The 22483-nt window shown below is 47.8% G+C and overlaps 1 protein-coding gene across 4 annotated transcripts; it reads left to right on the forward strand.

Annotated features, from left to right (window-relative positions):
* Positions 1-318: 318 nt before the first annotated feature.
* Positions 319-20897, forward strand: PANK2 (pantothenate kinase 2). Of its 4 annotated transcripts, none has more exons than XM_074821814.1 (7): positions 319-589; positions 11391-11743; positions 12785-13038; positions 14072-14248; positions 14512-14635; positions 16981-17106; positions 17538-20897. In XM_074821814.1, exons 1-7 carry the CDS (start codon positions 400-402, stop codon positions 17586-17588), a joined length of 1275 nt encoding a protein of 424 aa, XP_074677915.1. In that variant the 5' UTR covers positions 319-399; the 3' UTR covers positions 17589-20897. The 4 variants fall into 4 exon arrangements, with proteins under 4 accessions (XP_074677915.1, XP_074677916.1, XP_074677918.1 ...); XM_074821815.1 differs by lacking the exon at positions 319-589 and adding an exon at positions 5378-5395; XM_074821817.1 differs by lacking the exon at positions 319-589 and adding an exon at positions 5434-5870.
* Positions 20898-22483: the final 1586 nt, after the last annotated feature.

Genomic DNA, 22483 nt, shown 5'->3' on the forward strand with positions numbered 1-22483 from the left:
TTCTCCTCCCAAAGGAAAACCATAGGCCAGCGCCGCCGCAGAGCGACCCGCCCCCGCGGGCTCCTTTATCCCCGCCCCGTACCGAGCCGCCGCATTCGATTGGACAGCCGCGCTTGTCACTATCCGCGCCCGACCGCGAGGAGGGCCTGGCGCCCCTTTCCCCTCCAATCCGAGTCTTCTATTGGCGAAGCCGCCTGTCGCTCAGTGCGGCGGAGGGCACGGATTGGGCAGCCACCTCACGGTCTATCCCGCCCCGCCGCGGGGCCGGGGGCGCGCGCGCCGCGCGGGGGGCCGTTTGGCGCAGGCGCGCTGGGGGCGGTGGCTGCGGCGGTGGCGGCTGTGGGGAGCGCGGCGCGGCGCGGCGGGGCGGGCGGCCCATGGGGCCGGGCCGCGCTGCGGATGGAGCCGCTGCGAAATGGCGGCGGCGCGGAGGAGAAACCGCGGCGGCGGGGAGGAACGGACGCCGGACCCCCGCGGCGGCGGAGCATCGGGGCGGCGGGCGTTGACAGCGCGGCGGGGCCGCAGCCCCGCGAACGGGGCGGCTCCGTCAGCCGCCAGCGGCGGGACTCGGTCCGCAAGAACCGGCCGCGTGAGTGCGGCGGGAGGGAAGGGCAGGGCGGGGGGGGGGGGAGCGGCCGGCGGGGTCTGCGGCGGGGGCGGGGCTATGGGAGGAGCTTAAAGGTGGCAGCGAGGGAGGGGGCGGAGACTGGGGTGGGGCTTATGGTAATAAAGGAGAGTGGGCGGGGCTACGGCGGGTGGGGCCGTGAGGGGGCGGGGTCAGGAGGGTGGGTGGGGCGGAGGGAAGAGGCTCTTTAATGGCGGCGGTGGGGAATGGGGTAGAGGGTGATGCTGGTACAGCACTGGGGGGTGGGGAGGATGGTCTCAGTATGGCCAGCTTGGGGACAGCATGGTGGGGATGTGGTGGGACAGTGACACGGGCTCAGCAGGTTGGGGCGGAGGGTGGAACAAGCTGAGCTACAGCAGCTCTGGGAGGTTGAGGGCAGGGTGGTGCCAGGCATGGTGGGGTGGGATGTAGAGGCTGGGGCTGTGGCGGGTGCTGAGGTGACCGAGTGGGGGACTTTGGACTGGTGAGGTCACTGGTGAGGACACAGGGGGTGAGGAAAAGGAGACAGAAGGACAGACAGACAGGGTGTACAGTCAGAGCTGGGGGGTGAGGGCTCTGTGGTTGGGCCGGTGACTGGTGGGAGAAAAGCAATGGAGAGCAAAGAGAATGGTGTAAATTTTGGGAGGGGGGAACCTGGCAGGTTTGGCATGGACTGGACATGGGTCGAACTGGGCTATGTAAGAGAAAAACCAGTCCCCTGAACCACATTTGTAAAGGCTGAATCAGAAATGGTCTGTGGAGTGAGTTAGGTGCAAAATGGATGGCAGCCTTCATTTTGGCAGCAGCAGGAGCTGCCGTTCAGGTGGCTGGTGACTTACTTCAGCCATGTTTGAAGTGGAGCTGCGTGATTATTTCTTTTACGTGTGTTTAAGAGTCCTTCCTGTTGGAAGCGTCAATGTAGTTCCTTGTTACCTGTGCAGCTATTAAAAGGATGTCAGCAAATGACTCCAGACTGAAAACAGGAATCACAATTGTCCTGCATCTTGTAGCAAGACTCAGTCTGTTGCCTGGCAATGCTGCGACGTTATTGTTACTGTATTCATGTACAGCTTTAAATAGTATTCTTTCTCTTTTTTTGGTAGCTGGAAAAAAGGAAGTTTCTCTTTTTGCCCTTAGTGTGAAAATGGGAATTATATCTCAAAAGAATTTTGAAGACATTGCTGAACTGGATGCTGCTTGTGCTTCTAATTTCAGGGACTGCAGCTCAGCAATGCTCATGTAGCGTCAGCCTCTCCCTTCACCTCTCCCTTTCATTTCCAGATCGTGCTGGGTTACAGGAGTGATCCTGTACCAGGAAATGATTGTAAAGTTAATGTTAAATAACTGAGGTAATTGTGGGGTTTTGTGTTTACCCAAGAATTAATACGATGAAAGAGAAATTTAGTAGGGGGGTGTAATGACAGTAGCAGCGGTGAGCATCCTTGTGATTTAGATGCGGCAAAACCAACTTGGTATGTGAAAGTCCACTTATGTGGCTCTTGTTTGAAGGAAATCACAGTAAAACTTACCAGTGGGAGCTGTGGGGTTGTTAATTAGAGACGTGCTAGTTAATAGGTTGCAGCCAGCTGTAGGGAAATTTAGATCTCTGGTATGAAAATTAGGGTTGATTTAGATGGAGCTATGCATTAGGTGATTATACTTTCCTGCCTTGCTTGGGGGCAGTTTCTGTGTCCTTTATGGAAAATGTAGATTGAAGTTGGCTGTTGAGGTTCTAGTTTGTTACGGTAATGTTAAATGTAGAGGCCGGTGTGGGATGCATTTAGGAAAACCGGTGTCCAGGGTTTGGATCCAATCTGGAAGGTCAGCGTGGTGTGATGTGGGATTACAATGTAGCCTGTCTTTCCTAAGTGATTCTTGTGGTAATTTAGAAGAAATGTGCAGGAGCAAGTACATCCCTTAATGGGGACAACGTCTGATGTCTGAGTAAATTACGTTTTGAAGTTAAAATGCTCGATCCCACCTTAAGGAAGATTCAAGCGAGCCTAAATGAAAGCAAACCGCTTAATGGGCATCTGATCAAAAATGTCCTACTTTAGCTCCCACTTGTCTGCTGCTGGTATGTGGCAAACAAGCTCAGTGACCTTGAGGCTTGTCTTGCCTGCCTGTGCTGGCAGATGCCCTGGCAGATGAGCCCCGCTTCCCCAGGAATGAAAGGATCTCAGCGGGCTGCGGTTCAAGCTCCTGATCTTTCTTCCTCCCTAGTCATCTGTCTGTACTGGTAACGTGCAGCAAGGGCTGTTTCACTGCAGAGATGAGGGGAGGTCTGAGACCGAGGGGAATTAGACTGGATATATCTGAAATAACCTGACCTGCAGCAGCACAAACAACATCCGAGCTGTGTGCCTTCATACATCTCAGGCTATTAAATGTTTCTTGGTGTGCTTCTAGGGAACTAAAGAGCTTTACTGCAGATGCTGTGATTTTCAATGTGCCACAGGCAAAAGGAGGAGAAGTCAAGGGCGCCGTTGCTCTCGGAAGGGAGTGAGAAGAGTCCCTGAAAATGCTGTGAAGCAGAGATCTGTTGAAGTTCCTAGCTGCTTTGGAGTATTGTATTGGTGGGGTGTGAAGGGAAGCTTGACAGGATTATTAGAACAGGCAGAAATGATAATACAGAAAAAGCTTTAGCGGCTCCAGAGGCAATACAAAAGAATTCCTTTCTGGTAAGGAATTATCAGTACCATTATTGAAATCTGCACATAAAAACTGGACTGGAAATACCCCAGATGAGTAGAGGATATTCACGTAATATTTACTTTAACGTAACTGTGGGATACCAGAGGGCTTGCTGTGGCTGGGGTTAAGTGCCAGGCATAAAACCGGTGATGACCAGATCATAATGAGCAGGGGAATATTTTGTTGTAATGAATCTTCTTTATGATAAGAGAAATAGGTCAGCAATTCAGTTCATCAGCTTCCCCCTTTTCCCTTTCCCCCACTCCCTCCTGGCTCTCCCATGCTGCTGCACTGCTTTTCTTTCTGAAAACCTGGTTTCCTTGACAGAGGTGAGTTTAGGTTATTTCCCTGGGTAACAAAGTATGCTTCTCCTTTCTGTAACTCGTTTGTTAGTTCTCTGAAGAAAAAAAAAAAAAAGCTTGTTTTGATGCTTTTGCCAGGTATCATCCATAATGGTTTACTGTTTGACAAAAGGGGAGGGGAAGTAAGTTGCATAAAGTATATTTGCATTGTAGAGTATTCAGGAATTTCAAAAGAAAGCCTATACCTAAAATTTCAGGAAGAACATCCTGCAAATAGTTTCTAAAAATGTATGCATGTGTGGGTTTTCTTAAAAAAAAAAGTATGTCCTCATCTATTCTGTAGTCCTTCCGACCAATACCTTTTTTTTTTTTTAAAGTTTTAGTATCTTCTGTCAGAATCATGCAAAGACATGATGTACATGTTGCTTTAAAGTCTCAATATACACAGTATCCAAGTAGAGATACAAATAAAAGACTGTTTTGGCAGCTCTTTTGCAGTACAAAATTTAAGCTTTGATTTTTTTTTTTTTTTTTTTTTAAATACCTTTTTATCTTTTGGAACTGTGTATGAAATGTGAATTTCTAGCAGAGCCTATTTTTAGAGATGGGAGAATATGTAGCCTTAGTGTCACTCTACATTAAATGCTGATGAATATTTTTTTTTCCCAGCTGTAAAATTTCCATCGTGGTATAATGCTATGGAAATATAATGCTGAATATTTTAGAGTAAGCATAGAGATGCTGTCATACACTCCACTAAATCGTCAGTCCTTGTTGCTCCTCTGCAGGCTAATCTTTTTAGCTTCTGGTATAATTGGCTCATAACTTAGGGATCAGTCTGAAATACAACTTGAGCTGCTTGCTGTATGAAGAAAATCCACCATGGAGATCTTTAATTATATCACCTCTTTCATCTTGATATTTCTGCAGTTTTCAGAATAAGTCTGTTGAGGGTTTTTTTATTTATATAGCATCCAGTTTTATAAAGTAATTTACATAACAAGTGAAGGCATTGTATTTTTCTTGCCCCAAAGAACTTACAGTCTAACTCTAAAAGGGATTTGAAGATGAAGGGAGGGTGGCAGCTCTTGCTGTGGGAACACATAGTATCCTTGAGCTTTTCTGTGCATGATGTTATTTAGTAAAAGCTGTAAGCCCTTAACTTTGCAGACTGGCCTTTTGTTTGTTGTTGCGTATCCATAGATCTGCCCATTAGAAGTTTTATTTTAAGACAAAGAGCTGTATGTACATTGTGTGTATGTATAAAGCTGCTGCTTAAAAGTGGCCATGCCAAGGGAAAACAATACTTTGTCAGGCCAAAAGATGAAGGATTTTTTTCTTGGAAAAAAATTGCTTTAAGATACTTTATAACTGTCATTGCAGTGTGTTGCATTAGGAAGCAAATGAAAATAAGGCTCATCGTTGAGCTTAGCGGTCTTACCAGTTCTTGAAGTCACCTTCTCTGTACCCCTGCTACTTTTCACACTGAAGGCTGTTGCGTTTTTTTTTGTCTTACACAATATTTGAGAGTGGGGTTAGTGGCTGTCATGGTGCTAACAAAGTCATATAGAGAATTTCTTTAAGGAAAAAGACCGTAGAAGGTTTTGAATGGAGAGCAGCCTTGGCTTTGAGAAGAGGATTTCCTGCCTTTCTTGTAAATGTCCAAATACCCAGGGAGAGACTAAACACTTCCCAGAAGGTGCTGGGTGGGAGGAGGGCCCAGAGGTCTGTACCACCACACTCCTCCTGTGCTCTGCCTACGGGTCTCTCGTCCTCCCCGTGTTCTCTCTGGCTGGTAAGTGTTTGGGAAGGAGAAATGTGGGCCCTCTCCCAAGGGCTCCAGGTAGCACCGGGGAGGCGATGAAGAGATGCAGCATTTGTAGTTTCTGCCTTGGCCGTTAAAACTGGCGTCTCCTTGTGCTGGTTATTTCAGCAAAACCTTGTGACTGAGAAGGACCAGCCTTGGGGCTGCCCAAAGTCTCCTGGATGCCACCCGTCCTCACCCTGCTCTAGGTCTGCTGTCTTCTGCAGCAGCTCTCTTGGAAAAAATGCTTCAGAGGCTTAAAAGGGAGAGATCTTTGGATGGCTTTCAACTGCACTCTAGATGCTGGGAAAAATTCAGTGTTTCAAAGAGAAATCTCGGTAGCAGATGGTGGTGGCGTTCATCCAGGAGAGCTTCCTCCTTCCTCCCTTTCAAGGCGTGGATTTTTCTAGTTCTCAGATAGGGAAGAGCTGCTGTTGCCCTGCATGTTCGTGTTGGCTGATTTCCTGTCAGTGGAAGGAAAAAAACCCCACAGTTCTATGTGTTGTTGAAATAATTTCCTCCTCTTGTTTGTGTGCCACACCCCCTTCCTACAAAAATGGGTTTATAGGGGAAGTTTTGTCCCTGCCCCAGATTATTTGTGTGCTCTGTGCAGGTTTTACTGCATAGAAAATCCTTTATGTTACGGTAAAGAAGTACTTAATTTTGAGCTAGCTTTTTCCTTGGATTCTTAACCTGTGGCTGGGATGTATATAGCAACAGATCCATAATTAAGAATCATTTGCTTTAAGTTAATTACCTTAATAGGCTATCTTTTAGAATTTATCCCTGGTGACTTACTGAAGGTATAGCCGAGCTGTTGGCAGATGGAGGACGCCAGCTGCTCCCTGCAGAGGCTTTCTGCAGCTGGTGCCTCACCGACATGCGAAGCCAGCTCTGGTCTGAGGCCGTGTCCCTGCACGGCGGGTTGGATGCTGTTTTTGGGGCCAGCTGGGATTTAGCAGGGCCAGCACTGAGTGAAGACTAGTAAGGCTTGAACCCAACCTGACTGCAGTTTACACCCAGCTCTGCAGGCATCATTCCTGTTTCACCATTAGCCACTGGTGTGCCAGAGAGTGGATAACTGGTGTGGTTTAACCCCACGCTTAATGTTCTGCTAATTCAGTGGCAACTATAACAACACTGTAACTGGAAGAGTTTCACTAAGGCCAAATGCCGGGTTCTGCTCTTCGGCCACAACAACCCCCAGCAGCGCTACAGGCTTGGGGAGGAGTGGCTGGAGAGCTGCCAGTCAGAGAGGGACCTGGGGGGGTTGATTGACAGCCGGCTGAACAGGAGCCAGCAGTGTGCCCAGGTGGCCAGGAAGGCCAATGACATCCTGGCTTGTGTCAGCACTAGCGTGGCCAGCAGGGACAGGGAAGGGATCTTACCCCTGTACTCGGCACTGGTGAGGCCGCCCCTCGATGACTGGGTTCAGTTTTGGGCCCCTCACTCCAAAAAGGCCATTGAATGACTCGAGTGTGTCCAGAGAAGGGCAACGGAGCTGGTGCAGGGTCTGGAGCACAGGTCTGATGGGGAGCGGCTGAGGGAACTGGGGGGGCTTAGTGTGGAGAAGAGGGGGCTGAGGGGAGACCTCATGGGCCTCTGCAACTCCCTGAAAGGAGGGTGCAGAGAGGGGGGATGAGTCTCTTGAGCCAAGGAACCAGCGGCAGGACAAGAGGGAATGGCCTCAAGCTGCGCCAGGGCAGGGTCAGACTGGCTCTTAGGAAGGATTTCTTTGCAGAAGGGGTTGTTGGGCGTTGGAATGGGCTGCCCAGGGCAGGGGGGGAGTCCCCATCCCTGGAGGGGTTGAAGAGTCAGGTTGACCCAGCACTGAGGGATCTGGTGGAGTTGGGAACGGTCAGTGTAAGATTCATGTTTGGACTGGATGATCTTCAAGGTCTTTTCCAACCGAGATGATTCTGTGATTCTGTAACACCTGAATAAAAAGTAATTCTATATATATTAAAAGATTGAAGGTCTTGAGGGCACTGAGAGTGAGCTGGGATGAGGTTTCTAAGGAGCTGCTCTATTATTTTTTTTTGTGATTAGGAAAGCTTTCTAAACTTATAGACCAAGCTAGTGATTCTCGTGCCCTAAAATCTGGAAAGTTTATTTCGTGGAATGTAAGGGTTTGGTGTGTGAACTTCACAACCAGCTTTAAAACGAGCTAGTGTTACTGTGCTGAACAAATGAGTGTACCACCAGCCGAGTGTCTGCTCTGAAGTGGAAGCCCTTTACCTTGTGATGAAGGAGCCCGTATGGTGTTTTCAGTTACGTGGCTTCAGCGGGGCACCGTGCCTTGGTTTCTGGATGCTTTTCTGCTGCACCCCGAGGAGGGCAGCCCCAGGACCCCACCCTGTGCTCTCTCTGGTTTTACCCTTGCGTAGCCTGGCAAAGTGAGGTTGGGGAGATTTTCTGGTTTTGTCTGGAATAGAATTAATTTTCTTCACAGTGCCTAGTATGGGCTGTGTTTTGGATTTGTGCTGGAAATGGGGTTGATAACACAGAGATGTTTTTGTTATTGCTGAGCAGGGCTTACACAGAGTCAAGGTCTTGTCTGCCTCTCACCCCACCCCACCAGCGAGGAGGCTGGGGGGCACAAGGAATTGGGGGGGACACAGCTGGGACAGCTGACCCCAACTGACCCAAGGGGTATCCCAGCCCATATGTCGTCATGAGCTCAGCACATAAACCTGGGGGAAGAAGGAGGAAGAGGGGGACATTCAGAGTAATGGTTACGTCTTCCCAAGTCACTGTTAGGTGTGATGGAGCCCGGCTTTCCTGGAGATGGCTGAACCCCAGCCTGCCGATGGGAAGTGAGGAATGAATTCCTTGTTTTGCTTTGCTTGCGTGCGCCACTTTTGCTTTCCCTATTAAGCTGTCTTTATCTCAACCCACGAGTTTTCTCACTTTTATTCTTCCGATTTTCTCCCACATCCCACCGGGGGTGGGGAGTGAGTGAGCGGCGGGTGGGGCTGAGCTGCCAGCTGGGCTTAAACCACGACAGGAGAGGATTGCTCTCTCTAAATATGAGGGTGGGAATGCTTAAAAAAAAAAAAAAAAAAAAAAAAAAGTTCAGGTTTCATAATGCAGAAAAAAAATTGCATGTCCTGACAGGAAGAAATATATTCCAGAAATCAAAAGGAGGTTTCCCAGCACCAAGACAGGAGCTTTCTGGAACTGATCCCTTCATCAGAGCAGAGATGACAAAAGAGCTGCGTGCTTTTAAGAGTGGGAAATTCGTGAAAAGGGAGTCCAGGATGTCAGTGACCACAACAGGCAGGAGAAGACTTGGCTGAGTAATGTGGGAAGCCTCTTCCTGTTTCTTTGCTTGCGTAGAGCTTGTTAGTTTTCCAGCAGAATTTAAGCAGTATTGAAAAGCACAGTGGACATCGGGAAACTGGTTTTAGTGATCCTATATGTGAACTGAGTATTTAAATAGGGCGGTGTTTACCAGTTGCAGTCACTGGAGGGACTGGAGCAGCAGCAGAAGGCTCTGGTTTAGCTGCCAATGCCCTATTTTTTACCTGTGTGACTGATGGTATTTCTCTTGCTTCTCTCAATAGCATGGTGTGATCCTTGTTAGAAGCATTCTTCTGTGGTAGTTGATCAATCTAGGGCTTTGCTTCAAAGAAAGAAAAACCACTTTGGGGGTGTTTGTTCTATTCTGCCATCTCTATGGGGACTGCTGACTTATGGATGTATGTGCCATATTGGAGATGGCTTTAATATGGCATTAGGGGGCCTGTGAACAAGTTTTTAGGCTTAAGGTGTCAGGAAGAGCAGGTGAGTGAACAGACACTTGGTGTTTGCTGCCTGTGCAGAAGTAGGGTAGCCATCTCCCTCTTGGAGTGGTCATGGTCTCGGTCACTTCTGGTTGCCAGCTCAGCTGCTGTTGCCACGCACCTCTGCAACAAGGCCCTTTGTTTTGGGGGTACTGAAATCCTGGAGTTTGTCCTGCCTTTCCCTTCACTTATATTCTGGGGTCTTGGGCTCCCCTTCCCATGAGGGTGCTCCTCCTGCTCTGGTGTCTCTGGGGATATGGTTCTCCTGACATTACGTGATGAGGCCCAGGCAGTCAACGTCTTGAGAAGGAATTTCACTGTTTAATTTAGCTATAGTAAGGTTTTCCTGAGGGAGGCTTGAAATAAGATACATACGCAGAACTTTTCTCCCAAGTGAAGCGCTGGGTAGGCTTTCCATCCTGAAATGCTGATTGAGTTTGCAATTCTGAATTCTGGAGTACAGAAGGAGAAATTGTCCTGAAAAAAGTCCTTGGATTGCTCCTGCTTTCTCCCTCCGTTGGACTGTGATTCAATTTTTTCTCTCTCTCATTCATCAACAGTTATTTTTATGTCTGCTCTTGTTTGAAGTAGATGCATTAGAAATAGAGGGTGATTGGGATTTGGATGTGCCTCCTAAAATAGAGTTTGCATCTTCTTTCAAGATTTCTTTTGGTGATGGTTGGAGGTGGCCTCTATGTAAATATATAAAAATAACTCAATGGTTTAAAAATAATGTGGGGAACTGATGGCTTTAGCAGCTCCTGGAGAGCTGCGATGCTCCGAAAGGGCCTGTTTTACCTCTGCTCTGCACAGCAACCACGTTAACCCGCCGAGGAGGGGATACATCACCTTCAAACATGTTCTTGCCTGTCGGGTTTGTGACTTTTCAAAGATCGTTTTCTTTGGGAGCGAGTTCCCCATCCTGCCCCTGAGTTGTTTTCTTTGCTGTTCAGCTTCCTGAAGTGCTGCCTCTGGGTATTTGGGTATTGCTCTCTGAGGGTTTAGTGCTCTGCAGCTCGAGCGACGGGGCCTCGGCGCGCACCTCCCGCGCTGCCGGGACAGGGGGGATGAGCAGGAGGCTCTCGCTTGGGCCACGCTGCGTAACGGGGATGGCAGCTGCTTCCCCGAGTTTAACGGGAGGGAAACCTGCTTTCCGTTGGCAGTAGGCACGGGGGCCTCTTGGTGTTGCACGCTTATCTGCAGATAAGCAAACATATTTTGCAAGAATAACAGTGGCGTGTTATCATGCCTGTGTCTGACATGCGAATTTTACTGAAACCTGAGATTTTTCTTTCCAGGGGAATGTCAATAACATCTATGCTGCATTCAGGGTTATTTTCTGAACATTCCTTTTTTTTTTTTTCCTTTTGGAAAAAAATGTAAGGGTTTAATCCTGCTGCCATAAGCCATAACATGTGGCTACATTTTTGTCTTTGCTCTGGAGCCCGTGCATCTTGTTAGCTCTAGCCTATCCTTTAGCTCATTAATAGTAATATTAATCTGTTCCAGTTCTCAGCTCTAATCGCAGATTCCATCTGATCAGGGTTTTCTCTTGATCTTTTCCAAGAAGCTCATTATCTAATACAGCTGTAAATGTTGCTGGGCCTGACACTAATGCATATTTTGTACCATGGGGGAATTTGCCTAATAAAATAATCCAATTAGACATTTGTTTTTGTCTCCCTGGGGCATCTTAGATTACTTGTCTACCTCAGTTATGTGTTGTAATTAGTTAACGTTTGTACATCCCTTTGATGTAAAAGCACTGGTATTATCCTTAGCTCTGGCTCTGGATCAGAACTTTATAAAAGAAATAGCTGGGGATTAAAATTGCAGCAGTATCTAGCAGGTGTAGGACACCGTCAGACCCGCGCTGTGTGCATCTCCAGTGCTGCGTGGTGGTGGTTTAGGCATCCTGAGCATTGCATCTCAGATGTTGGGAGCTCCTCAGCACGAGGTATCTCAAAGGGGAGTTGTGCTCACGTACAGAGGAGTCTCAGCCACACTTGTCAAAGACCCGACTGCTAGAATTTCCTTCTTGGTTTCCCACTTGAAAATGAACAGATAAATGGGCCTGCATTTTGCAGTCCCTAGGCAACTGCATGGAATAATTTGGTTTATAACTATTTCACTGGTGGTATGACAGTATCATATCCCCTTTCTTTTTTTTTCTCTTTGTTTTTTTTTTCTCCTCTCTTTAGTCTTTCCTTGGTTTGGCTTGGATATTGGAGGGACCTTGGTCAAACTTGTTTATTTTGAACCAAAGGACATCACCGCTGAAGAAGAGGAGGAGGAAGTGGAAAATCTCAAAAGCATCCGCAAATACCTGACATCAAATGTAGCCTATGGATCTACAGGCATTCGGGATGTGCACCTTGAACTAAAGGACCTTACCCTGTGTGGACGTAAAGGCAATCTGCACTTTATACGCTTTCCTACTCATGACATGCCTGCTTTTATTCAAATGGGAAGCGAAAAACACTTCTCAAGCCTCCATACTACCTTATGTGCCACGGGAGGTGGAGCGTACAAATTTGAGCAGGACTTTCGCACAGTATGCATTTTTGGCTTCTATATGATTAGGATCTGGTAGTGAAATTTTCTTAGAGCGTAAAACTAGAATACTTTCTCTGCAGACTCTAAAACTTCTCTAAATCTTTAGCTTTGGAAGAGTGTACCTAACTCAAATTAAACTTGGTGCAGGGAACAGCATGTGGAGTCAAGTTCGCATCTCCAAATTAGGCTACTTTCTGAAAGTGCATGTAACATTCCTCTAAAATCACTCACTTCCATGGCGTGTGCTCTTACAAGACTTTCTCTGTATTATTAATCTCTGATTATGCTGATCTCAGTGTTGTGGGGTTTTTTCCTCATTGCTGTCTTTCACATGCTTAATATTTGTTTTATTGTTCCTTTGCTCATGTGGTTTCTTTTTTAACGCACATGTGCATGAGCTGATTGAGGTTCAGTCGGTAAGTTTAACTGAAGGGAGGTTAGGAGTTGGGATTTGACATCATCATGTGGCTTCATGATAAACTTGATTCTTGTTCATAGGTCAAAAATGTGTGATAAATACTTTGTTTAACCAGGGCTTGAAAAAAACGCACCAAATAATGAGGCTTTTTGTGCAGTCGAGGCAGTAACACAAGGGGAAACAATTTCATAACTCCTTCCCTTTTTTTGCTGCTTTTCGGCATGGGTTTTGGGGGATTTTTTTTTGGTTTTTTTTTCGTTTTTGTCAAACAGTTCAGTCCCTTGTCAGCTTCCCTTGCTTTTCAGGCTAGTCCCTCAGAGTCAGGGCCTAAATCAGGCCCTTGGAAGTAGATGGGATTCTCTCTGTGTCCATCTGTGGATCTGGTTGTTCATTTCCCCCCTCTTTCATGTCTGCACACTTGAGGGCTGGGGTCGTTAGTCCCTGTGCATGGAGGAAGATGGAGCCCTCCTGTGATCTGTACTTCTTTCTCAGCCACTGCAGGAGTACTGGAGATAGCTGAATTTAGCTGGCAGTGAATGCATTTTTGTAGCCCCGAGCATAAACACTTCGGATCCTTAGCTACTTCTTGAATATTCTTTCTTTTTTTTTTTTTTCCGCCAGATGGGTGACCTTCAGCTTTGTAAGCTAGATGAACTCGATTGCCTTATTAAAGGAGTTTTGTACATTGATTCAGTGGGATTCAATGGACATTCAGAGTGCTACTATTTTGAAAACCCGACGGATGCTGAAAGATGTCAGAAGCTCCCATTCAACTTGGAGAATCCATATCCTCTCCTTTTGGTGAACATTGGCTCAGGGGTCAGCATTTTGGCTGTGTATTCAAAAGAAAACTATAAACGGGTAACGGGCACCAGGTGAGTGCTGTGTGGGGGTAAATTGAGTTTTATTTTAGAGTCTGGAATGCATTTCTGCATTGTGGATGACATTTTCAGGGACAAGCTGCAGTAAAGGTGGTGAGTTGAATGACTGAGCTGCTGCTTTTACTGCAGTCCCTTATCTCTGCCAGCAAAGATCCCTCTTGGAAGAGAATCTGAATTTCATGTTTTGGTCTATTTACTGCAACCAGTCTCTTTAGAAGCTGTTTTTTCAGTTGCTTCAGGAATTGAAGTGTTTTATTTGCCATCAGAGGGATCCCATAGTTTGGGATTACCCAGATATGCTCCTAATGATCATGTTAGCAACTGTTGGTGTCGATCCCAGGAGTAGAGATTTGCACCCTGACTTCCAGAAGTTCCCTTATTTTGGAGGAAGGGATGCTGGCACGGCAGTAATTCCCCAGGCAGTTGCTGGATGCTGCACCTCCCCTTTGTGAAGATGTGGCTCTTGTTGCCAGGCAAAGCCAAAGAGCTCTGTGGCTTTAAGATCTCCTGAATTGCTTGAAAGTTAGCAATAACAAAAAAAAAAACCCTCACAGCACAGATCTTACTCTTATTATACATCATTAATGGCATTTATACACAGTGAAGTGAACAGGTGTGGTGTTGGGCTTTTTGTTCCTGTAAGTTTTGAATAGCTGTGCTCTAACACTCCAGTAACCCCTCAGGACTAGTGTTTATTTTAAGATCAGCTTCTCTGAGTGCTGGGAAGAAGGTGGATATTGTAAAATAAGAAAATTAATTTCTCATTTATAAACACGCCCTCTGCAGAAGGCCGTGAGGGCATGGAGTTCCTTACAGACTGTAAGTTGTTTGAAAGTAACAGATTTAAAGAAAACTGCTGCTCTTCCAAGATTGCTGTCACTGAAAAGAGAAGAAGCTGAAGGAAGGGGGCAACCTGAGCTCACTCAGACGTGTAGCTGAGTAATTGGAGCTTTCAGTGGAACGAGCCATTTTCTTTCTGTCTCTTTAGAAGCAAGACGGGTGACTTTCATTTTGTTTTATGTTGCAGCCTTGGAGGGGGAACCTTTTTTGGTCTCTGCTGCCTTCTTACCGGTTGCTCTACCTTTGAAGAGGCCCTAGAGATGGCATCCCATGGAGACAGTACCAAAGTGGACAAACTGGTGCGGGACATTTATGGAGGAGACTACGAGCGATTCGGATTGCCAGGCTGGGCTGTAGCGTCCAGGTAATGACTTGACTGATTTTTATTTTCATGGGAGATTCTGTCAGAGTGAAAAAATGGATTTACATCTCTTAGGAGAGCTACCATTCCTTCTGCTGTTCTGTTTTACCAGATCTAAATTACTGCTGGCAAAGCTTTTTAAAGTTAGAAATACTTCAAGATGAGTCACTTCGATTAAATTTGCAGTTCCCGGTTGTTTGTTTTTTTTTTTTTTTCCCTGGAATTCTGATGCAGATGGACCTTTAACCTGAAAACTGTCTTTACAGCTTCGGAAACATGATGAGCAAGGAGAAGCGGGAATCTGTCAGCAAAGAGGACCTTGCGAAGGCAACTTTAATAACCATCACTAATAACATTGGCTCCATCGCACGGATGTGTGCACTTAACGAGGTACTCAGGGGAGATCTGTCTCATTGCTTCATATCTACAGCATCACTTGTGTGCTGCTGTATCTCTCTCTGTAGATGGGTGTTTGTACTCGTCTTTTTGGATGTTCAGTAAGTTGTAATCTGCTCGTTTTGGATTCTTCAGTAAATTTTGTCCTTGCTTGCTTGGGTGGTTTGAGTCAGATTTTGCTAATTAGGGGTTGGTCCTGTTAGATCCTCTGCTTGGTCAGGAGTTAAACAGCTTGTCTGAGGTAGTTTGAGCGGTCAATGGGTGATAAACCACCCTTGGGACCGCTGAGAGAGGAGGAGAGGTGGGGTGGAGGGGTGTAGAGGCTGGACACCTTTCCTATGTTGGTTTTACGAGTTGCTCTCAATTTCTTAGTCAGGCCCCACCACTTCCACGGCCGTTCCTGTATCTTTGTGCTTTCAGCTTCTTTACAGTGCTGCCTTGTTGCATTCATGTCAAGCAGCATTGTACAGGGCTATGAAAGAGCAGAGACGTGCTCTTCACTCCATCTCGAGTCTGTTCCCTTGGGATGAGCTGACGGGGTGAAGCATCCTCCTGGCTCCTGTTGCTCACCATTTACCTCCGTTTACCGCTGAAACCGAAACGTGTTATAAACAGTAACTTCATCTGCGGGTCCTCACTAGAGTACACAGCTGAATGCAAAGAGGCTGCCAAATAGTTGGGGGAAAGCGTTAATGAATGTGGAGACAGAATTAAAATCTGTAGGACGTGAGTGAAGGAGTGGATAGGACTTGATCCTGATTCCTCAATAAGAGGAGGGAATGACAATGACGCTTTCTTGTTCTCCAGCAAGAAAATAAGAGTTCATCACTTGGCACAGAAGAACTATTTTAGGGTTGAAAAGTTTGGCTGGAAGTCTGATTTTAAATCCAAAATATCACTACTTGGTTGGACTTTTCCTTTCTTTCAGAATTGGTGTTGGTTATGGGTTTCTAAATTTATTTATTTTATTTTTTTCAGATTAACAGTAGAGAGCCATTCAGGCTTTTGAATGATGAGTCAAAGGCCAGAGTTGGGGGGAGAGAGAGGAGATGGCACTTCAGTGCTCCTGGCCAGTATAAGGATCTCGCAGCAAAAAAATCAACAGTTCTGTTCAAATTCCTAAGCTAGAAAGGCTGTAGTTAGACCTGTGGATTTCTGGGTAGTGTGAAAGAGTCTGAAAAAGAGCTTGTCTTAAAATGACCTGGCTGGTACTGCTTTTGGACAGAACTGGGGATTTTTATAATGTTCTGAAGATCCTGCCCAATACTCTCAGCAGTCACTAATTCATAGAATCACAGAATTGTTTAGGTTGGAAAGGACCTTTAAGATCGAGTCCAACCATTAACCCAACGCTGCCAAGGCCACCACTAAACCATGTCCCTAAGCACCACATCTACACGTCTTTTAAATACCCCTGGGGTTGGTGACTCCACCAGTTCCCTGGGCAGCCTGTTCCAGTGCTTGGCAGCCCTTTCGGTGAAGAAATTTTCCCCAATATCCAACCTAAACCTCCCCTGGTGCAACTTGAGGCTGTTTCCTCTTGTCCTGTCACTTGGGAGAAGAGACTGACCTCCACCTTGCTTCAACCTCCTTTCAGGCAGTTGTAGAGGGCCATGAGGTCTCCCCTCAGCCTCCTCTTCTCCAGACTAAACCCCCCCAGTTCCCTCAGCCGCTCCCCATCACACCTGTGCTCCAGACCCTGCACCAGCTCCGTTGCCCTTCTCTGGACACGCTCGAGTCATTCAATGGCCTTTTTGGCGTGAGGGGCCCAAAACTGAACACAGTATTTGAGGTGCGGCCTCACCAGTGCTGGATACAGTTATTTTTTTCTGTCTCTCAGTGTAGTCTCTGGCCCCTCCCGGGGCTGTTCCTGACCATCTCAGTGCACCCTTTCTGATCTCATCTTGCTCTTTTGAACCCTCCCTTGTTGCTGCCAGATCCCAAGCCAACTCAGTGTCGTCTCTTGCCTGCAGATCAACTCTTCTGGGTCCAGCTTTAAAATGCTAAATTCAGAAAGCTGCAAATGCGTTATAACTCCTCCCTCTGCAGCTCCCATCCCCATTCCCTGAGGCAGTTATGCTCTATAGCTCCCGGGAACAGCCACTGGGGGTGATGCAGTTTCTCTGGATCTGGTTGCTTTAGTGTCGACTGATGATTTCCCTCAACGGGTTGTTTTTCATCAATTATTACTGGAAAATGTATTTGAAAAGCTGCATATGGTGTTTTTAAAGGCACTATAACTTTTTTCTTCTTGCTCTAAGGTGGGGTTTTTGTTGTTGCAAGCAGAAAATGGCATTTAGCCTTAATGTTCTTTTTTTTTTTTTCCTTAATACTTGCAGAACATTAATCGAGTGGTGTTCGTTGGCAATTTCCTTCGGATCAATACAATCTCAATGAGGCTTCTGGCATATGCTTTGGACTACTGGTCGAAGGGACAGTTAAAAGCACTTTTCTTGGAACATGAGGTGAAATTACTTTTTCAATTTATTTTGCCTTGTGGCAGAGTGCAAATCTTGTGAATGCTCTGGAAACAGCCACGCGGAGGCTGCAGCTGTTGGTGATACACGTGCAGCCACAGTTACTGCAGTGCCCAGCGTAGGGTCAGAAAAAAACATTTCTATTTGCTAATATCAGAATTATTTACTACCAATTTCATCTTGGGAACTTTCTTTTAAGACTGTTGACAGTATAGATGGTTCTGTGCCGCTCTGCTTTCCAATACAGCAATCATGGTTAGAATCAATTTTGTAACGTACCTACTTGTAGTTATTTCTTTCCACCATCCTTAATAAGCTGTTAAAATTGCACCGTATGTGTAATATTATTGTTCCTGTGTCAGGTGGGTGCGTCATGAGCACGTTTCAGTTTTTAATAGGTATTCCTGTCTGCTCTTCAGGGTTATTTTGGTGCAGTCGGTGCTCTTCTGGAACTCCTGGATTCAGCCTGACTCCGTGCAGTTCCTGTACGTCGGACCTGCGAAGTTGGGGTGATTCCTGGGTCGCTGAGCCCACGTTTTGCTTTAAAGCATCTGTTCACTGACTGTTAAACTAATTGTGGGTGACCTAATCAGAAGAGGAAAGGAAGATTCCTTTGAGTGCTGAATGTCTACCCAGTTCACAGTTTATAAAGTTCAGCTGCAGTGTTTTATGTTCCGCAAACGAAAGGCATCGCGCTCGCATTATGCTTTAAATCGTCTGTAAAGGGGAAGGAGCATCCCAGCCCTGGCGTATAGAAACCACACGGCCCACTTCTGTCTCCTCTGACCCGTACAGTGGCCTGGCAAACACCGTTGTGCTGTCAGTAAGGCTTTATTCCTGTTGTCTGTGTATGCCAGAGACACGAGGTAAGGCACAAATCCCGTGTCTGGGGTCGATTCTGATGTCAGCCTGCAACGCCTCGTACAGACCACAGCAACCTCCTGGCGTGTGCTGTCGGGAGCGTCTCAGCCTCTGGCCTTGAGCTCTGCTAAAAGCAAATTTGAGGATGAAATAACGTGTTGGTCTTTTCTTTCTCTCCGTTGTAAAACTTGGCTGCATATAACTATACCAAAGATTTTTTTTTTTTTTTCAGTTGTACACTCGGGTTCTTCTCTGTAACGTTCTGTTTTATGTTTATTAATTGCTAAACTACTGTAGTTTCCAGGGGAAACCTCTCCGTCCCACGTGCATGCTGTACTCTCCTCTGCTTTCTCTGCATGCTGCCTTGCATACAGCCAGCAAACTGGGGTGCTGCAGTTGGGAACCCCCCGAGATACTGCACAGGCAGGATGTGGATTGGGCAAGGGCTGGTGGCGTGCTGAGGAAACGCTCTCTCCAGGCGAGAGATGCTGGTAGCAGATGGCAGTTTTAAAAAAAAAAAAAAAAAAGAAAAGCAGCACGCGCAGGGTTTGTGATCTGACCTTCCTTCCTCATGTCTTTTTGCAGAAATCCTTCCCAGACTCAGAGCTGGTGTTAGGAAATGAAGATCTTTAGGGGGTGGGTGTTCTCTGGGCCGTGCTACTGGCAGTGGTTATTTCAGTGTAACCGCGCTCCGCTCAGGGAGCGTGGAAAAGCTGCTGTGCTGACAAGCCACTTGCCCCTTCCCTGGGTGTCATAAACTCAACAGAGATGCCGCTCCGGAGCAGCGCCTGCCGGCTTCCCAGCTGAGCCGCTCGCCTGGGCCTAGAAGCTGCAGTTTTTTGTGCAATGCAAATGCAAGTCACAGAATCATCTTGGTTGGAAAAGACCTTGAAGCTCCTCCAGTCCAACCATGAACCTCACCCTGACCGTTCTCAACTCCACCAGATCCCTCAGCGCTGGGTCAACCCGACTCTTCAACCCCTCCAGGGATGGGGACTCCCCCCCTGCCCTGGGCAGCCCATTCCAACGCCCAACAACCCCTTCTGCAAAGAAATCCTTCCTAAGAGCCAGTCTGACCCTGCCCTGGCGCAGCTTGAGGCCATTCCCTCTTGTCCTGCCGCTGGTTCCTTGGCTCAAGAGACTCATCCCCCCTCTCTGCACCCTCCTTTCAGGCAGTTGGAGAGGGCCGTGAGGTCTCCCCTCAGCCTCCTCTTCTCCACACTAAACCCCCCCAGTTCCCTCAGCCGCTCCCCATCAGACCTGTGCTCCAGACCCTGCACCAGCTCCGTTGCCCTTCTCTGGACACGCTCGAGTCATTCAACGGCCTTTTAGGGGTGAGGGGCCCAAAACTGAACCCACTCATCGAGGGGTGGAAAATCACTTCGGTTCATGCTCGTTGGGGTTTATCGCCTGTTGTCCCCACTCGAATGCATCTTTTAAAGTCGTCATTTCTTTTCAGAGAAGTTGATTTTCAGTTCTTTGATCCCGCTGCACATTCTGAGGCCTGATTGTGGTGCAGGACAGCCTGTGGTGTCCAGCTCTACCCCATGCTGCAGCCCGAGGTCCCAGTGCAAGGCGCTCTGCGGCTCGCTGGGTTCATTGCACAGCACCTGCCTCTCTTTTGGGCCTGAAAAGGGAAGAAACTACATGTTCAGAAGACGTACTCTTTGCTAGCTTAGCTCCTGTGTGGTATTTCTTAAAGCCTGCCCTGTCGGCTCTGCTGTGTGAGTGCCCCCAGTGTAAAGCAAGGCCTTTTCTGAACTTGAGTTCATTGTGGGCCTGGAACTTCCTGAATGCATCCAGTAATTTGGCAGCCACGAAAAAATAGGGGGGGAACAAAAGAAAGTAGTGTTCATGTGAAAGGTAACCTTTGCTGTGTGCTGGCTGTAGAGGAGAAGGTGTGCTCTTCTCCTGCGGTGTAGTGTTCGGTGAAACGTGGTTAGGGGTGAGGGGCTTGAGCGGGATAATACAGAATCATCCTGGTTTGGGTTGGAAGGGACCTTCAGAGATCTCCTCGTCCCTGGCAGGGGGTTGGACTGGGACATCTTCAACTAGACCAAGTTGCTCAAAGCCCCGTCCAACCTGGCCTTGAACCCTTCCAGGGAGGGGGCAGCCACAGCTTCTCTGGGCAAATTGCATTTATTTTTAATTTCTTGTGAAATCACCCAAAAGATACCCCAAATAGGTGTATTAAAACCAATTGCTGATTGTAGGTTTTCTAGGCTTGACTTAACCCTTTCTCTGCCCTATAAAATATAATGCACAGCACATAACCAGCTGCCAGTTCAGCCAGGTCACCCCCTCCCCTCACAGTCAAAACTCAAGCCCTGGTTTGCCTCGTGGAAAAGAAACAGAAACCCACTTGGGCTTTTTGAAATGCCCTTGTGCCTGGGCCCTGCTCAGCTCCTTGCTGTACTACCACAGCCATGCACTGGGCTGGTGTGGGCTCATCAGATTTAATTAGTCCTGGGGGTTTCACGTGGATCATGTTGGGGTGGGGGGTGTATATAAACCCCCTCTGAATCCTTGTAATTCATTCAAGAAGGGCTATTTTTTTTCTTTTTTAGTAGCAGTAGCCTTTGGGAGCTGAAGACTGACAGAAGGAAGGAAATACCTTGAAATTATTTTGTTAGGCAGAGGGAAGCTCTGGGGAGCTGAGGAACCCCCGCAGCAGCCCTGGAGCCCCATCCCCGAGCTCGGGGCCAGGCTGGTGTCCCTGGGAGCAGCAGCCCGCGGGTTTTCCGGTGTTCGTCCTGCACATTTGTGTGTGTAACTCCTTTTTCTGTGGATTTTGAGTAGATCCTGTGTGGTCTGATGTCCAGCACCAAAGTCCCTGATGTATTGTGTGTATTTTTTTTGTAAATTGTTTTTTTTTTTCCTTGTAATAAAACATTACAGTTATTTTTATATACTTGAAACTCTTGTTTGCTTCTTGTCTCCTTCTTCCCAGCTACAGAGCAAAGGGCTGAACCTTGATCTGAACAGGCATCAAAAGCATCCTGGTGAAATGGGTGTAAACAAGTCCTTCCAGTTGATTTTTAGGAGTTTATTAAAAATAACTGTCAGCAATCCTTGATTACTCTTCACTCCCCTCCCCCATGTTCTGGTCTCTGGAAATCAGTTGCATTTCAAAGCATGTAAATGGAGGGGGAAAAAATATTAATAATTCAGTATTTGTGTGTTGCTGGTAGCGAGGATCCCTTCTCGATGTTCCGTTGCCCCCAGGCTAATAAATTTTTTAACAAGGTTCCTTAAAAAGAGGCTTTGAAACTGGGTTTGACTAAAACCCAGACGCTGGCCTGGGTCTGCGCTGCTGAGAGAAGGTGGATCTTTTTGGATTATTTTGGGGTTATTTTTGCAGCTTGGCTTGGTGAGCAGCAGCAGGCTCCCAGCACTGGGAGGTCCAGCCAGGGGGGGATTTTAGCACCATTTTAGGGCAAATTGCAGCATTTTAGGGTTTGATGAAAGACTCCTTTGGTGGGAGGTGGTGATCTCGAGGCCCTTTGGCCTTTAACGTATGGATGAGTTGCGTTGGGTTGGCGGTGAAGGCGAGGTGTCTGTCCAGAACGGGGTGGAAAGAACAAAAATAATGGTGTTTTGTGCATCTCGGTGCTAGATCCGGCTGGTGGCTCGGCCAGACCCGCGTCCCACCAAGTGGGAATCTTCACCCGGTGAGCTCTTCCCGGCCGTGGCTGCCTGGAGCTTCCAGAAGATGAAGAGAGTAGTGAGACGGTGGCTCCGTGCGTTTCCTTCTGGAGAAGGTGAAGCAGAACATCTCCAGGTGGGACCTGTCCCCAGCACCCAGCTCTGGGAGTGCAGCCAGCACTAGAGGGCAGCAGCCCTCTGCTCCGCGCAGGGACAGGGGACAGCAGGACAGGGGACAGGGCAGGGGACAGAGCAGGACAGGGGACAGAACAGGGGACAGCAGGACAGGGGACAGCAGGATGGGACAGGACGGGACAGCAGGACAAGACAGGGGACAGCAGGACAGGGGACAGGAGGACAGGGGACAGCAGGACAGGGGACAGGAGGATGGGACAGGACAGGGGACAGCAGGACAGGACAGGGGACAGGAGGATGGGACAGGATGGGACAGCAGGACAGGGGACAGGACGGGACAGGAGGACAGGGGACAGCAGGACAGGACAGCAGGACTGGGGACAGGAGGATGGGATGACAGGACAGGGGGCAGCAGGACAGGGGACTGCAGGACAGGGGACAGGAGGACAGGGGACAGCAGGATGGGACAGCAGGACAGGACAGGACACAGCAGGACAGGACAGCAGGACAAGGGGCAGCAGGACAGGGTGGGAGCAGCTTCCTCCATACAGGGTTTCTGCAGGGATCACAACCGGGGTGGCCCCAGTTAAGCACCCAAGTGGGGACGGGCATCAGCGGGGCAGAGAGATCTGAGACGGGGAAAAGGGATTTTTCAGCCCATCTCGTGTAGCCCGGCAGAACTGAGGAGGGGTAAAACGAAGCGAGCGGGAGATTTTGAGCTGGA

Source organism: Strix aluco, chromosome 4 (assembly GCF_031877795.1).
Source record: "Strix aluco isolate bStrAlu1 chromosome 4, bStrAlu1.hap1, whole genome shotgun sequence".
Classification (NCBI taxonomy): Eukaryota; Metazoa; Chordata; class Aves; order Strigiformes; family Strigidae; genus Strix; species Strix aluco.

Coding starts and splice junctions, on each gene's coding strand:
- PANK2 (XM_074821814.1), top strand. CDS start 400: ATGGAGCCGCTGCGAAATGGCGGCGGCGCGGAGGAGAAACCGCGGCGG. Junction 590..11,390: donor GGTCCGCAAGAACCGGCCGC/GTGAGTGCGGCG, acceptor TCCTCTCTTTAG/TCTTTCCTTGGTTTGGCTTG. Junction 11,744..12,784: donor TTGAGCAGGACTTTCGCACA/GTATGCATTTTT, acceptor TTTTTCCGCCAG/ATGGGTGACCTTCAGCTTTG.